This window comes from Poromitra crassiceps (assembly GCF_964638095.1).
Source record: "Poromitra crassiceps genome assembly, chromosome: 10".
Classification (NCBI taxonomy): domain Eukaryota; kingdom Metazoa; phylum Chordata; class Actinopteri; order Beryciformes; family Melamphaidae; genus Poromitra; species Poromitra crassiceps.
In genome coordinates this window covers 19,801,690-19,818,816 of record NC_139631.1, presented here as the reverse complement: position 1 = coordinate 19,818,816, position 17,127 = coordinate 19,801,690, and the positions used below count along the sequence as shown (strand labels likewise).

Sequence of the window (17,127 nt, the reverse complement as noted above, 5' to 3'; positions counted from 1 at the left end):
ATAAAGGACAGAAGAGGTAACGGTAGGCCTTGGTTGACAAAATGGCATCACTCAATCTTCTGTTTAGAGATGTGTTCTGAGCTTTACTGTGGATATTTCTCTAAAAATAAAATAAACAAATTGTGAAAACGGTTGCCATAACTTCTGCTGTGTATTTTCATAGATTGAGGAGTTAAAAGAATGGGCAAACATTCATACTGAGAGAAATTGAAGCATTGAGGAATCAGCTGATTCCATAGCAAAGGAAAGCCTAACAAAAGAAGAAGTATGTAAATATATCCCTGGAAGAGCAGAACTTAAAGAGAAAATCAAGGATGGAGTTGAAAGAATGGCAGGATTTATGGGAAAATGAGACCAAAGGAAGACACTACTTTTCTTTGCAGCCTCAGATTGAACCAGGACCACATGCATCATGTAGCACCCAGGCGACCTCATGCAACTCAAGCCAATTCGAGGAAATTACATCTTTCAACAGCCCAAGTTTGGCAGGGTTAAAGATATTTTCGGTTCAGTTGTCTAACACTGGAACAGAACCATCGCCAAGGCAACAGCAGAACATATGCAGAACTTCTCAACATAATGCATGTCCTGAAACAGCATGTTTTACTACAAAGTGCCAAAATAAGACAGAAAGGGAAACCTTTTATAAAAGTTTGTCAGACCTAGGAGTTTTATCATTTTCTCTAAACCTTTCTTTGGCCATATTTTGAACCACCCCAGGCAGCTGATCACAAAAGCCGTTTTACAATTCCTACACGATTCAGAGTTGTATCCGAGAATATGAAGTGTGTTTGAGTCAGTTAGTTCCTGCGGAGGGCAGTAATACGCCTAGTAGCGACTACACTGCCGGAAACTAGACGAAGAAGAAGAAGAAGAATTGGAAATAATAGAAGAAGAAGAACAACAAGGCGGCTATCCGTTAGCTGGTGTAGCTTTAGCTGTGTTGCTGTGTTGAGTATCTCATCTCTAATTCAGAAAAAATGTCTGCAGTCGAGTGTTTGAGAATTTTAGTCAACGAACGACTAACTGCGGCTGCTGAGGAAATATTCGGAGTGTTTGTAAAAACAATAGTGGAGTACGAGGAAGAGATCGACCGTCAGCGCAGGCTGCTGGATGTCGTTTTGAAGCCTGATATAAAGCTACACAGGACAGGTTTGTAAAATAAAATCACATTCAAATCAATCAATATGCTATTATGGCTCACCATATAGGTTATAGCGGTGCGTATTATACTGGTGCATAACGATAGTGATGGGAAATGATTCAATATTATCCTCCTGCAGATTCGCTGTTTTGAAACATTGCGCGCTGGCGACATCTGCTGGTCAAAAGCATGTAACGTTGAGCCAATTGGAAGACCCAAAACAACACTTATAAAGATTCAACGAAAGGTTACTCCTTATATTTTCATTTAAAAGTAGTCTATATCCTGAAATAAACAGACCTGAAGTTATGCAGAATATATGGTTGTATTTTAATCCTTCTCATTGCATAATTTATGTAGAGGCTATGGCAGTAGTATCTATGTTGTTGTATTTAGACTTTATAGACATAAAAAGGCATAATAGTTATGTCTGAATTTCTCTATGAAATAGCCTACTGACTGACCCAGACCCTTACATTGTACATGCTCTAGTGAGCAGGGCACCCCTGATGAAAACAATTTGTAGTTGTTGTTTATAACCTTTGTCTCTTTCTTCCACCCTCCATTCCTCCAATTCAAATAAATCTATCTGACTATCAGCCAGAATGACTATTCTCTCTATCCTACATGAAAACCTAAAACATTTGGACATTTGAATTTGTTTTTATTGTAAATAGGTAGTAAATATTAGCGGTAAGGCTCATCAGTTGATCTGCAGGAAACCTGCAATAACTGACACTGCAGATCAGCCAAATCTAATTTGAATCAGTCAGTTCGTATGAGCCTAAGTTATGACAACTGACTCGAGATCAATAGTTACCCTACGGTACACCAGGCTCGACCCCCTAGCATCCAATACCCCAAACTTTGACACCTTTCTAAACAGCTCTGTTAATAAGCCACCAGCCAAATTTGAACGATGATGAACGTCGCAAAGTATATAAATTTAGGTTTGACAGTCATCACAAAAGTCATGAGAATCAATTAGATTTTAGACTCTCTTTTCTCCCGCGGACTGTGTGGGCGTGTCCCGTGTGTGTGCGTGCACTGCAGTTCTCCTCCGAGAGAGAGAGAGAGAGAGAGGGGGGGGGAGGGAAACGGAGAGAGAGAAGGAAAGAGAGATGGAGTGTGTGTGTGTTCGCTCGTTGCTCGGCGCATACTGACAGAGAGGAAGAGAGACTTGAGTGCACAGCGCTACTGTGTGTGTGTGTCCGTGCGCACGTGCGCGTGTGTGTGATTCGATTCAATCTTATGACGTGATAAGATCATTCAGTTTAGCACCGTGCGCACCGCTCTCTTCAATGAGGAAGTGGAAATCCAGACCTTGTAGAAAAGTGGCGATTTTGGAGCTTTGGGTTAAACTAATGTCTCATACTTTCTGAGGCACACAATTACTCACATAAGACCCTAAATTTAATAGTTAGAAGGTTTTTGTGGATTTTGCTTTCCAGGGACTTTAATTACTACTCAGGAGGTAGAGCTTTGGATAAAAGAGGTCGGTGGTTCGTTCCCCGGCTCTTCCAGTCTGCATGTTGAAGTGTCCTTGGGCAAGATACTGAAGCCCAAATTGCTCCCGATGGTGTGTCAGCAGTCAGCACCCTTCATGCGTAGTAGCTTGCCGCCATTGGTGTTAGGGATGTTCATTTTGAACAATTTCCATAATCGAAATTCTGGAAAATTAACGATCAATTATCGATTATCATAGCGTAATAATAATAATAATAATATATATATATATTATTTTTTTTACTCTGGTCTGGTAATAACGTTGCGCGTTCTCGGCCAGCTATAATGGAGATGCCGCTGTGTAGTAAGAATATCAGACACTAGCGCTGTGGCCAGGTAAACAAACATGTCAGGTTACATGATGTAAGGCAATCGGCGTCTTCCAGCTTAGCTGACAGCAGAGTCAAACCCGCGGTAACGTTGACAACCACAGTCAGTTTTGTTGGCACAAAGGCCCTCGCCCAGCCAGAAAACTAGAGACTATATGAAGCTCCACCTCACGTTAGTCGGCTGTGCAATGGAGTGGGGCGAGGAGGAACGAATTCCACCCAAACCTAGTCCGAAAAAAAAAGAAAAAAAATAGTACCGGTAATCGAAAAAATAATAATCGAAGAAAAATCCACGTGATCAAATTCATTCCTCAACGATCAATTATCGATAATTGATGAACATCCCTAATTGGTGTATAATGTATGTGTGAATGGGTGAATTTACCTACTGATTGTAAAGCACTTTGGATAAAAGCGCTATATAAGTGCAGGCCATTTGCCATGATTGGCAGAGATATAGTCAGCTCTGCCAAATAATCATAAGTAACTATATTAATAACACAAGAGTCAATCCAGTTTGTCAGAACATCTGGATTGACTCTTGTGTTAATACAGTACTTATGATTGGCAGAGCTGAATACAGGCTCCCAGGACTTGGATACCATCGGAATTCTTGCATTGTATGTTTTTAAGTGTTTGATCAAGTGTTCCTTCCTTTGTCCTTTCCTTCAGACCCCCCACCGCCATCTGTTGTTGAGGAGGAGGTTCTCCTTGGCCATCAGCACTGTAACCAGCAGAGGAACTTCAGTCTGGGTCAAGAGGACTCAGAGCCTACACAGATTAAAGAGGAACGAGAGGAAGTCTGCACCAGTCATGATGAGGGAGAGCAGCCTTTACTGTGGGATGAGGCTGATACCTTTGACTTGACTCCTACTTGTGATGGAAGTGACCACAGTGAGCCTCAGTCTCTGCATTCAGATGGTTACCAGACTCAGAGTGCAGCAGAGAAAGAAACTCTAGCCAACATCTCATTTAAATGGGTCAATTCTGAATCTGACAGAGAGGAATCTGCAGTACCAGAACCAGACACTGACCACCAGCTCCTTTCTCTCAACTGTCCTGCAGCTGAGAGCCAAGGTTACAAAACATCCAGTGTTGGGAACGCAGGAGCAACTAGAACTAAACCAAAAGCGTTTACCCAGAGTGTAGCAGAGAAAGAAACTCTAGCCAACATCTCATTTAAATGGGCCAAATCTGAATCTGACAGAGAGGAATCTGCAGTACCAGAACCGGACAGTGACCACAGTGAGCATCAGTCTCTGCATTCAGATCCTTACCAGCATTTTAGTATTAACACAGGCGAGAAGCCGTACATCTGCGTCAACTGCGGGAAGGAGTTTGCCGACCGCTCATCTTTAACAAGGCATCTAATCATTCATACAGGGGACAAACCTTATCAATGTCTTTTGTGCGGGAAAAGCTTTAATGTCATGTCAACTTTGAAAAGGCACACTGCAACCCACACAGGGCAAAAGCCGCATACATGCAACACGTGTGGGAAATCTTTTGCTCAAAAATATAACCTGAAGGAACACATGATGACCCATACAGGGGAGAAGCCGTACACATGCGGTTTCTGTGGAAGAGGGTTTGCCAAGAGCTCAAACCTCAAGAAGCACATGACTGTCCATACTAGTGCTGCACACAGTATCCTTGATTAAAACTGTCTTCGTCAAGGGCATCATTTTGGTATGGCAAGGTATGGCACTCGCCCTACCTTGGCTCCTAGACAAATTTGAGAGGGACAGAGGGGGAGGGGGAGAGAGATGCACACGGATTGGCTCCTTAACGAGCAGATGGCCAGTGTTTTTTTCCTGGCATCAAACCGAGACTGTCTATAAACCTGAAGTGTGTGTTAATGACATATGCTACATGTACTGTAAGCTGTGACACGTCTGTTGTGAAAATTCTGCCTGAACAGATTTCCTTATATTCTACCAATGTGTAGTTCGTTTAGCATAACTTGGAGATGGTCTTTCTAGCTCAATTGACTGATGGTTTAAATACTTTGTACACACACCTTATTATCCAGGGGTGGCTGGTGCATTTTTGTCTAGGGGGTTATACCAAAAATAGGGCTGGGTGATATGGTTGAAATCAATATGATTATCGACGTAAGGATTTCTCTATCAAATTCAATACAATAGTGTTCATGCTAATGTAGGTTATTTAGGATTATGCATTGAAACTGGAATGGAAATAAACCCTCCAACAATAAACGATTCTCTGACAGGTATAATTTCCATAGTGTACCAACGCATACCAGTTTACAGAGGTTACACTTCCTCACACAGGCATGTTTCCACACCTCCTAAATTGTTTATTATTATGCTTTTATATTTGTATTTATATTTTTATATTGTAGTTGTGTCCTGTTTCCTGTTCTTTGCTGAATCCTTTCACTTTTTTGCTGATGCAGCAGCCTAATTCCCCATGAGGATAAATGGTTTCATCTTATCTTAAATAAACTGCAGGTTGATAAAGCAGGTTGATGATGTTTTTGGTGAGACCAGTTTTGTTGTTTGAGGGAAGTTTTGGATCTAGAACTAATGGATATTAAAAGGTTTGTAAAAAAACATTTTTTCCATCTCATTTGTCAGGACTAGACGTGAATTTATTGGGGAGTACAATTTTATAATGGTGAGTAGTATAGACTGTTCTCATGGAATTGTGTTGCTAGGGAACAGTTTGGAACCTAGCTATGTCCGATCAGTTATTGTACTAGTAAATGCTGCAACAGTCTATAACCTGCATATCACAATGGCACAATTGAAAACCACTGAACAATAGTATAGCCACTTATTTAGTTTCCACTTATCAAAGCAGAGTCAGTTTGGAGAAAATAATTATGCATGATCGTGACAAAGTGGGTGAAACCTCTCCTTTCACTCACCACTTGACCCTCAAATGTTCACCTTACACACAGACCTTTTTTCTGTGTTCAATGGCTATTACCTTTGCTTTTGTAACAATCCCACCACTGCCACCAGGCACGGATGCACAGGGTGACCTAGGCTGCAGTCTAGGGGCTGTTCTCATAAATGATTGTGATTCTACAGTAGCCTATAGGGCGACACGCACGCAGGCATATCGCATCAAACTTTGATATGCTCTCGGAATTAGCCTTGCACTGTTAGAGTCTTAAAAGTTACTCTATGAAGATTTCTATGATTTCACATTTGCAAATGTTGCCCCAGGCTGAAGGGCTTTTGATCGCTAAAAGGCTTGTGTAAGGTGATCATAGTCGGGACGTGTGCTTTTGCGCACAGTGCAAGGAATCTGGGTTGCTGTCATGGGTTGCGGTGCGCACCACAGTGGCCGGGGATTGGCTCTCCCACCGGGGGCAGTGCGCTCCTTGGGTGGACTGTCATCAGAGAGCTGCGGTGGAGAGCCGCGGGGGGGAGTTACCGTACAGTAACCAAGCCATATTATTTTTCACAGCAGCAGCCATTTGTTTAACTGTTCCATGCCAAGGCCCCCCAAATAGCATAGCCTTTGACAATACTATTGAAAATGTCAAAAATCACTTACAATCACATACAACCTCAGAATATAATTATTTCCTTACTTTTATAAATGTAATCTAATAATTACATTTGTATCTAAAATCTTTTCTTTTTTTCCAGAGTCACACTTCTGTAGCCTATACAGGGGGAAATGACATTAATGTGATGAGACTGGCAGGCAATTAGATGGTCATCATGGCAAATGGGATTTTTATATCAAGGAAATTATTCATTTATTTCTGGGTAGTGTAGTGGAAGATCCACTGCCTACCAACACGAGGGTTGCAGGTTCGTGCCCCCGTGTTACCTCCGGCTTGGTCGGGCGTCCATACAGGCACGATTGGCTGTGTCTGCGGGTGGGAAGCCAGATTGATGATGTGTGACCTGGTTGCTGCACTGGCGCCTCTTCTGGTTGGTCGGTGCACCTGTTCGGGGCGGAGGGGAACTGGTGGGAACAGCGTGATCCTCCCATGTGCTAGGTCCTGCCGGTGAAGCTCCCCGCTGTCAGGGGAAAATAATTAAGTGGCTGCGCATGTGTTGGTGGAAGCTTGATAGTCTGTGGCTCTCCCCAGATCAGCAGAGCGGGTGGAGCAGCGACTGCAGCAGGGGGTAATTGGCCAAGTCCAATTAAGAGAAAATGGGGAAATCTAAAAAAATAAAAATAATAGCATAATAATTAATAATATCTATATACTTGTTAACACTACACTAATTATAAAATATAATACAAATACATGATATTCTTTATTATGTAGTATTAACAAATATAACTGGATTTCCTTCCCATAAAGATGTTTTTTTCAGCATTTCCATTAATTTGCTGAGGACCCCCTATAGTGCCCCCAGGGGGGCACCAAAACCACTGGCCTAGGGGGGAAATCGGGGTCATCCGTGGCTGACTGCCTCCACCAGTGTAGATGTGTGCATGTGTTTATGCCTTTGTTTGAGAGTAACCTAACATCACACCAGTTAACTTAGATTTGCTGCTTTAATTTCTTTTGGAGTTTTTGAGACACGTCTTGTTTGTTACAATGGACAGAGAATAAATCTGCTCATTTGACTCATTCAAATTCTGCCTCCCTACCTTCTTTGCCACTCTGGTCAGGCTTCCTCACAATGATGTGTTATGAACTTTATGTAAGCTAATGTGTTTTATTGTAATAAACTGCAGATGTTTCTATAAAAAATAAAATAAAAAAGTGTGAAAACGGTTGCCATAACTTCTGCTGTGCATTTGTGCACAGATTGAGTGGTGCTAATGTATGGGTGATCCAAGCTAGGAACTAAAGAAAGCGCAAACCTTCATACGGAAAGAAATTGAAGCCGCACGCACTTCCGTAAACAGGAAAAAAGAGCTAGCTGCTAGTAGCTCGGTTAGCTGGTGTAACTAGTACCTGAGAGTACCTAATCTCTAATTAATTCAGAGACAATGTCTGCAATCGAGTGTTTGAGAAGTGTAGTTAACGAGCGACTAACTGCGGCTGCTGAGGAAATATTCGGAGTGTTTGTAAAAACAATAGTGGAGTACGAGGAAGAGATCGCCCGTCAGCGCAGGCTGCTGGATGTCGTTTTGAAGCCTGAGATAAGGCTACACAGGACAGGTTTGTAAAATCACATTGAAATCAATCAATAGGATATTATGCCTCACAATATACGTTATAGCGGTGCGTATACTGTGCGTAACTAGCAATAGTGATGATGAGAAATGATTAAATATTATTATCCTCATCCGCACGCTGGCGACATCTCCTGGTCAAATGCATGTAACGTTGAGGCAATGCCATGGGAAGACCCAAAACAACACCTTATAACGATTCAACGAAGTTACTCCATATATTTTCATTTAAGATTAGTCTGTATCCTGAAATAAAGGGTGTTTTCACACTTGGACCCCTTTAGAAGAACCAAACTCAGACCTCTTTAATTGGACCAAAAGTGGACCAACAGGGACTCAGTTATTTTTGTGTTCACAATACATTGTCAGTTCATTTGAAGGAGGACTTAGTTCTCTTTCTGCTCCACTTCAGCTCTGATGGAGCCTCAAGTGGAAAACATACTTCTGCGTCAGCCTCGACTTGGAGCCTTGCCGGCGGTAGCCCCAAAGTGACCCTATACTGTACTTTGTGTATATACTCGTGCAGTATTAGGGTCACATAGCGTTCCATAAGGCAATAGGGGGAACGGCTGTTCAAAACGCTCTCCTACCTGTCTCCGACGTCCGATTGCAGATCCGAAGATATGATAGTCCTCCTACGGAAGCTATAGTAATTTAGCCGGGGGGGGGGGGGGGGGGGATAAAATGATACTGCTGCGTGAACGAGCTGCTGTAACTTGTCCCAATTCCCCCCCCGGGGATCATTAAAGTCTTTCTGGTTCTGATTCTGAAACAACAGTTTAAAAGCAGTCTTTCCACAGCCTGTGCTGAATTTACAGCAGGGTGTTTGATCTCACTATCATGGTGCACCACTTGCACGCGGCGAGCAAACAATGCAGTCACACGGAGACCGGCGGCTCAGTGATCAAATCATCAAATCCAGCGCACCTGGGAAGCAAAACATGTTATGAAATACTCAAACTCCCAAGGTTCCTGTCGGCACTAGGAAGCTTCTCCTCTCCTAAATACGACACAGGCTGTGCAAAGACTGCTTTTAACCCATTGATACCTGATGCAGCATTTGCGTGTATACCCCTCATTTGTGTGTGTATCCCTTTAAGACCGCGAACCGCGGTTCGTGGTCTTAAAGGGATACACACACAAATGCTGCATCAGGTATCAATGGGTTAAACTGTTGTTTTACGCAGCAGTATCATTTTAACCACCCCGGCTAAATGACTGACTTCCGTAGGAGGACGATCATATTTTCGGATCTGCACCCGGACGTCGGAGACGGATAGGAGGGTGTTTTGAACAGCGGTTCTCCCCTATTGCCTTATGGAACGCTATGTGACCCTAATACTGCACGAGTATATATTATATAATATATATACACGAAGTACAGTATAGGGTTACTTTGGGGCTATGCCGGTGGCAGGCAGCTAGTCCCATATACTCAAATGTCAGCTGGATGGTCACGGGGGTTCGCAGGGGAGTCTTCAGCAAAATGAGTAAATTGTGTGATTTCACTAGGATTTCAATGAGATAGCTTTCAATCTCTCCTGTTATCTCCCCATCTACATTATATTACTCAAGCTGTTCACGTGAGCTGCGTCGAGTCACATTTTCAAGGAGCTGCATGCAGGATCCGCCGGCAGGCCCGCCAGCTGCGGCGCACTGCTCGGCGCGTTCGGCGAGGGCTTTTGCTGCAGAAGTATGTTTAGGCCTTAAGTCCTCTTTCTGTTCACACTACTACACACCCTTACGTTGTACACACTCTACTCACTGCTCAGTGAGCAGGGCACCCCGATGAAAACAATTTGTAGTTGTTTGTAACCTTGGTCTCTTTCTTCCTCCCTCCATTTCTCCAAATCAACTAAATCTATCTGAATATCAGCCAGAATGACTCTTCTCTCTATCCTACATGAAAGCTTAAAACAGTTGGATTTTTCTGTTCTTATTGTAAATAGGTGGTAAATATTAACGGTAAGGCTCATCAGGTGATCTGCAGGAAACCTGGAATAACTGACACTGCAGATCAGCCACATCTCGTTTGAATCAGTCATTTCGTATGAGCCTAAAAGTTCTGATAACTTAAGTTATGATTCGGGATCAGTAGTTGCCATACATTTGTCCAACAATCCAACATGCTGTTTTCAGCGTGTAGCAACAAGCTAACGTGTAGGTTTCTGCCCTTAGCTTGCTAGCTAGTTAGCGTTGTTGTTTTCACTGAGGCGGCAGGGCACTCTTTACAGCGACACACAGGGAGGAGGGAGATGAAGCCGCTCTGTTTGACATGATCGGAGCCAATGACAGAGCTTGTAAAAAGCCGGGAGCGGACATCCGGCAGCAACTGAAACAGTCGCTCCAATAGGGAGCAGCTGTAGAGCAGGGGAGGGTTTATCCCAGTTGCCTGTTTCCGTGGCGCCAGACTCCTCTCAAGGTAGGGAGGGGAGGCTGTCCAGCGAGACTAGGTACAGCATGGTGACTCAGTTCCAGTGCATAGGCAAAACAAAACAAACACAACACTAGCAGGTTGGTGGGGTTAGCAGGGGGAGTTGAGTGTTCTGACTGCTGTTGGAAATAACCTATTTTTGTACTTATGATTGGCAGAGCTGACTACAGGCTCCCAGGACTTGGATACTATCTGAATTCATCTGAATGCTTGCATTGTATGTTTGTTTTTGTGTTTGATCAAGTGTCCTTTCTGTTATCCTTTCCTTCAGACTTCACACGACCGTCTGTTGTTGAGGAGGAGGTTCTCCTTGGCCATCAGCACTGTAACCAGCAGAGGAACTTCAGTCTGGGTCAAGAGGACTCAGAGCCTCCACAGATTAAAGAGGAATGGGAGGAAGTCTGCACCAGTCATGATGAGGGAGAGCAGCCTTTACTGCAGGAGGAGGCTGATACCTTTGACTTTACTCCTACTTGTGATGAAAGTGACCACAGTGAGCTTCAGTCTCTGCATTCAGATCCTTACCAGACTCAGAGTGTAGCAGAGAAAGAAACTAGGCAACATCTCATTTAAATGGGTCAATTCTGAATGTTACAGAGAGGAATCTGCAGTACCAGAACCACCAGCTCCTCTCTCACAACTGTCCTGTAGCTGAGAGCCAAAGTTACAAAACATCCAGTGTTGGGAACACAGCAGCAACTAGAACTAAACCAAAAGCGTTTGCCCAGAGGTCCGTCTTGAAAACAGACATGGAAAGCACACACACACAAAAGCCTTTCCTATTGTTATCAAGATGTACTTTTATTTTTATTTAATGTTTTTAAGATTCAATTTGCCTTTATTTGATAGGCGAAAGTAGAGAGACACAGGAAGTTATTGGAGAGAGAGAGGAGGACTTACAACAAAGGACCACAGTCTTGATTTTTACCCAGGTCGCTGCGGGAAGGACTGACCCTTACGTTGTACACAGTACACTACTCAGTGAGCAGGGCACCTCTGATGAAAACCATTTGTAGTTGTTTATAACCTTGGTCTCTTTCTTCCTCCCTCCATTTCTCCAAATCAACCAAATATATCTGAATATCAGCCAGAATGACTCTTCTCTCTATCCTACACGAAAACCTACAACATTTGGATTTTTTCTTTTTCTTTTGTAAATAGGTGGTAAATATTAACGGTAAGGCTCATCAGGTGATCTGCAGGAAACCTGGAATAACTGACACTGCAGATCAGCCAAATCTCGTTTGAATCAGTCAGTTTGTATGAGCCTAAGTTATGACAACTGATTCGGGATCAGCAGTAGTTGCCATACATTTGTCACCGGGCTCGACCCCTAACGTCCAATAACCAGAACATTGACATCTTTCGATACAGCTCTGCCAAACATAAGTACTTATGATTCACAGATATATAGTCAGCTCTGCTAAACAATCACAAGTGCTGTAACACCAGAGTCAATCCAGTTTGTCAGAACAGAACAGCTGGATTGACCCTTGTGTTAATACAGTACTTAGCATTGGCAGAGCTGACTCCAGGCTCCCAGGACTTGGATACCATCTGAATTCTTGCATTGTATGTTTTTATGTGTTTGATCAAGTGTCCCTTCCTTTGTCCTTTCCTTCAGACCCCCCACAGCCATCTGTTGTTGAGGAGGAGCTTCTCCTTGGCCATCAGCACTGTAACCAGCAGAGGAACTTCAGTCTGGGTCAAGAGGACTCAGAGCCTCCACAGATTAAAGAGGAATGGGAGGAAGTCTGCACCAGTCATGATGAGGGAGAGCTGCAGGAGGAGGCTGATACCTTTGACTTGACTCCTACTTGTGATGGAAGTGACCAAAGTGAGCCTCAATCTATGCATTCAGATCCTTACCAGACTCAGAGTGTAGCAGAGAAAGAAACTCTACCCAACATCTCATTTAAATGGGTCAATTCTGAATCTGACAGAGAGGAATCTGCAGTACCAGAACCAGACAGTGATCACCAGCTCCTCTCTCACAACTGTCCTGTAGCTGAGAGGCAAAGTTACAAAACATCCAGTGTTGGGAATGCAGCAGCAACTAGAACTAAACCAAAACCAAACAACAAATGCAGCGTCTGCAGTAAGGAGTTTTCACACTTGGTCAACTTAAAAATTCACATGAGAAGCCACACTGGTGAAAGGCCTTTCAGATGTGACACTTGTGGGAAAGCATTCACCCAGAGGTCCAACTTGGAAAGACATGTGAGAGTTCACACAGGCGAGAAGCCATACAGCTGCGTCAACTGCGGGAAGGAGTTTGCCGACCCATCATCTTTGGCAAGGCACCTCCGCATTCATACAGGAAACAAACCTTATGAGTGGCAACGGTTCAACTCTCACAAACCATTTCCAAGTACATCCAGGCAGGCCCGTAGTCAGTGTTTGAGAAATACCGAGGTCATTTAAGCGTGGCGTGGGGGGTCCAGGGGGGCTGTCCACCCCCGGATACATTTTTTTGTCTATTTTAAAGTAAAATGCTTCAATCTGGTGCACTTTGAGAGCAAAGTTAAGAGGCTAGATCTATAAAGAACTACAGACATCATGTTAGATTAATATCCTCCTTACTGTGCTGTTGCTTTAAAATGATACAAAAAATAAATGTCTCCCCATATAATATAATTTATATTCTGCATACAGGTCACATGGCAGAATACTGCTCAATTAAATACAATGGCCCATCTACACAAACATCACTTACAGGGGAGTTACTTACCCATTCACTTCAATAGAACTGTCCCCAAAGTCTAGCCCCAATCTAGCCTCAATGCAAAATCTGAATGTTGTGAGTTATCTCTATTTTTTTTTTTGTTGAAAATACCGGTGTCCTCAATGGTAGCTACGGGCCTGCATCCAGGGAAGAAACATTTGAAGAGTTCATTTGCAAAGACAGTTAGTTATCTTTGTATTTGTTTAATCCTTTTTAGGGATGCGAATTTTGTCCGATACCGATAACCACCCCTCCTGTGAGTCAGTTTAGTTCTACAATGGTACAGCAGACTTAGCCTGGGTAAACCCAGCCTCCACATGACCTCTATCTATGTGCTATCAGTCACAGTCAGTCTTGTGACTGATAGTTCATGGCCGTAGCTAGCTATGAGGACGGGGAGGTCCGGACCTCCCCTAATATTTCAGAGAAAAAAATAAAACAATCTGCATGGAAAAGCATGAAAAACACGGGATCTCTTTTATTTTGAAACGAAAGGCAGGTCAGGCAGGAAGTCATCTGACGCCGCGTCCGCGGTAACTTGATTCTGAGAGAGCAGCAGCATGGTGGTGAGTGATGACTCTCTGTCTGCCTGGCAAGATAATTGAAGGTGAGCGAGCTGCGAGACAGTGAGCGAGTGAACGACAGACAGTGAGTGACACTGACAGATTTTTTAGCAACAACCAAGAAAGTAAGTGTCTAGTCTGTCTCTTAAGTAATGTTACCTGTGTGACACGTTGGGATGCTACTGGCTAATCATGCATGATGCCAATTGCCAAGCTCCCGAAGTCAGGTATGCAGGTGGCTATATGCATGGTTTCAGTTTCATGACCCAATAAGTAACAAAAAGAGGTGGTGTAAAGTTAAAAACAACATAATATATTTTATTTTATTTTTCAATCGTTCCTATCAGGAATAAATAAATGTCCCTCTGTATGTTTTTTTTATTATCGATGATGACTTTGTGTGTTGTGTACGGCTTGGGTTGTGTACCTGTGTTTGTAGGTGTCATTTTGATATGAATTTGGCTAAAACAGTTTGTGTTTGTTAGTTACAATTATGTTGACAGGAGAGCTGAGCAGGTGGTGACATGAAAGAGAATATACTGAATAATGACATCACAACAGTATAATCCTAATGTTGATTTAAAATGATATATTACTCTAAATATGGCTAAAAAAGGGGGAAAAAAAACCTCAAATTTTTTTTTGCCGAATTCGCCTCCCCTTGCTGGACCTCCCCTATTTCGGAACCCTGGCTACGGCCCTGATAGTTCATAGCTCATATAATATAATGTATCGTTAATTTCAAGCTCAATTCTTACCCAGAGAAAAGGTACAGCACTGAAAATGTAACAAGCAATAGTTTTTTAAACATCTTTATTTTAAAAGATGAAAAACCCCAGGTGCTTTAGTCCCAAGCTTCAATGCTCCTGGTTAGTGCTCCTGGCCAATCCCGGCGCCACAGGGCGTGGTTATTGCTTATCCTATGTGGGGTTAGAAATCACGCAACCACGCCCTGTGGCGCCGGGATTGGCCAGGAGCAACACTGGAGGGCACGCAGCCCAGCGATTTCATGAACCAACTGAATAGCTCTTGAGAAGACAGCGATATTGAGAGCGGACATTGAAATGAATTATGGTCACCTACCTTCCTTAGCATAGTAATAATAATAATAAGCATAATAATTGTAATCTACACAATGTACACAATCTAAAAAAACATGCAATAATATAAACGGTGTTGTGTTCACGTTCATAGCTCATATAATATAATGTATCGTTAATTTCAAGCTCAATTCTTACCCAGAGAAAAGGTACAGCACTGAAAATGTAACAAGCAATAGTTTTTTAAACATCTTTATTTTAAAAGATGAAAAACCCCAGGTGCTTTAGTCCCAAGCTTCAATGCTCCTGGCTAGTGCTCCTGGCCAATCCCGGCGCCACAGGGCGTGGTTATTGCTTATCCTATGTGGGGTTAGAAATCACGCATAGCAGATAGATAGAGGTCACGTGGAGGCTGGGTTTACCCAGGCTACAGCAGACTACCCCCGTTCGGTCACCAAAAATACACATTCCAACCATGCCAAAACGCTCATATGTACATAATGCGACTCATGTACTCTCCACGCTATGAAACAATCCAAAATTACGGGAAACTGTAATTTTCGAAGTAAATACATAGCCGGAACTTCTTTCCAAACATGGACGCCTTGATATTCAGTGATATGCACACAGTGCCTATAGCACGATGGCAACTAACGTTACCCCCCCCCCAAAGAAAAAGGGACTGATGGCTGCACACAGCGCCTCCATACCTGTACATTTTTCACTCCATTAGTTTGCATCCCTGATTGTTGCAAAATATTGTATTCATGGTATGTGTTTTTCTTTGTTGATATGGTCATGTTAATGAAAAAAAGTAATGTTTTTTGATCTGCAACATGTTTTACCGGGGCTGATGAAATAACGAGGAGTTACTTAGCTCTTCAACTTGTACTGTAAATAAGTCTATTGGTGAACTTACACAATACAGTATATATTTTTGCTATGCTTTGTTAGAGAAGGCAAGAGGCAAAGTCGGGCGTAGCATAGCTAAGACCGACATAACCGTTAAGACCTACTTTTTTACGCCCAGCTGGTGCACTCGGCTCCTGGTTTTGTGTTGTGGTGCTGGGCTCAACCTTTTGTATTAGCTGCTGCCTTTTTCTAGCCTTAACTTTGGCTGCTAAACTACTAATGGGCTTTGTGGCCTAGTCATCAGCTTAGCTTGTCATTGTTAGCCTGTTAGTGTAGTGAGCCCAGTCCCAGTTTTGTTAAGTGTGTAAAATAAAACACACTTTTTCATTGTCATCTGGGTCCACTTTTATATTGCGACCTAGACCCTAGACCTGGGTCATACAGTCTATGGTCTTAACACTACACTTGACACAACTGTTTGTCACTATTAATGTGGAAATTGTGATTTTGTGGTAGTGTAGCATCACCTTGTGTTCATATCAGGCATTACACCTAATATTCCCTTTACATTTCTTGTTCATCATAGTTGATGATGACCATGGCACGTCTCATTTCGTTGGGTTTTGGTGAGTGCACAGATGACTGAACAGACTAATAAGGAGCCCGGGAGTCTCTGTGGCACACTGGACAGGTCAGGGAAGGTGTAGACAGAGAGTCCTCACCAGAGGACCGCACCTTCCTGGACTGTTGTTCTCCAGGCCGATTGGTCCTGACCTAGGGTTTCCCAGCTTTTCAGGTCAAATCCAAAGCTCTTCAAAGACGCTTTCAAGGTGTCCTAGCACTTTTACTTTACTTTACTTTACTTTATTGGTATTTAGCAGACGCCTTTATCCAAAGCGACTTACATCATGATCATATACAGCACACAATAACAGTGAATAGATAAAATAGAAAACAATAGTAAAAATATGAGAAGCCAATATAAAAGGGGAGATTAAAGGTGTGAACAATTAAAGGAGCAAACATTTCAGAAACAGAATTCAATTAAAAATACATGGAAAGCAGGCAGAGAGGAGGGAGGGAATTCAGGAAGGGTCTATGTAAAGTCTGAAGAGATGAGTTTTAAGATTTCTGCTGAAAATGGGGACACTTTTTGGGGCCACCTTGCGCTCGCTTTCCATTTTTAAACTCCCCAAAGAAGATTTGTTTTGGCAATCTCGTTTCGGGCATGCTGGTCACATGGCCAGTCCATCTGAGCTGTGCTTTCACATGCAGGGGGAGGATGCTGGCAATGTTGGCCTTGCTGAGGACTTCAGTCAGGAATTCTGTCCTGCCACTTGATCTTCCGCAGTTTCCTCAGACAGCTCAGGTGGAGATGGTTTAATTTCCTGGCATGGCGCTGGTAGACTGTGC

At 43.0% G+C, this 17,127-nt stretch overlaps 1 protein-coding gene across 1 annotated transcript; it reads left to right on the top strand.

Moving 5' to 3' along the window:
- Nucleotides 1–7,862: 7,862 nt before the first annotated feature.
- Nucleotides 7,863–12,542, top strand: LOC310784301 (uncharacterized protein; the record flags this gene model as incomplete). The annotated part of the gene is made up of 4 exons (XM_083645317.1): nucleotides 7,863–8,086; nucleotides 10,806–11,027; nucleotides 12,159–12,371; nucleotides 12,478–12,542. The coding sequence occupies exons 1-4, from the start codon at nucleotides 7,915–7,917 to the stop codon at nucleotides 12,540–12,542; spliced, it is 672 nt and encodes a 223-aa protein (XP_083501443.1). The 5' UTR covers nucleotides 7,863–7,914.
- Nucleotides 12,543–17,127: the final 4,585 nt, after the last annotated feature.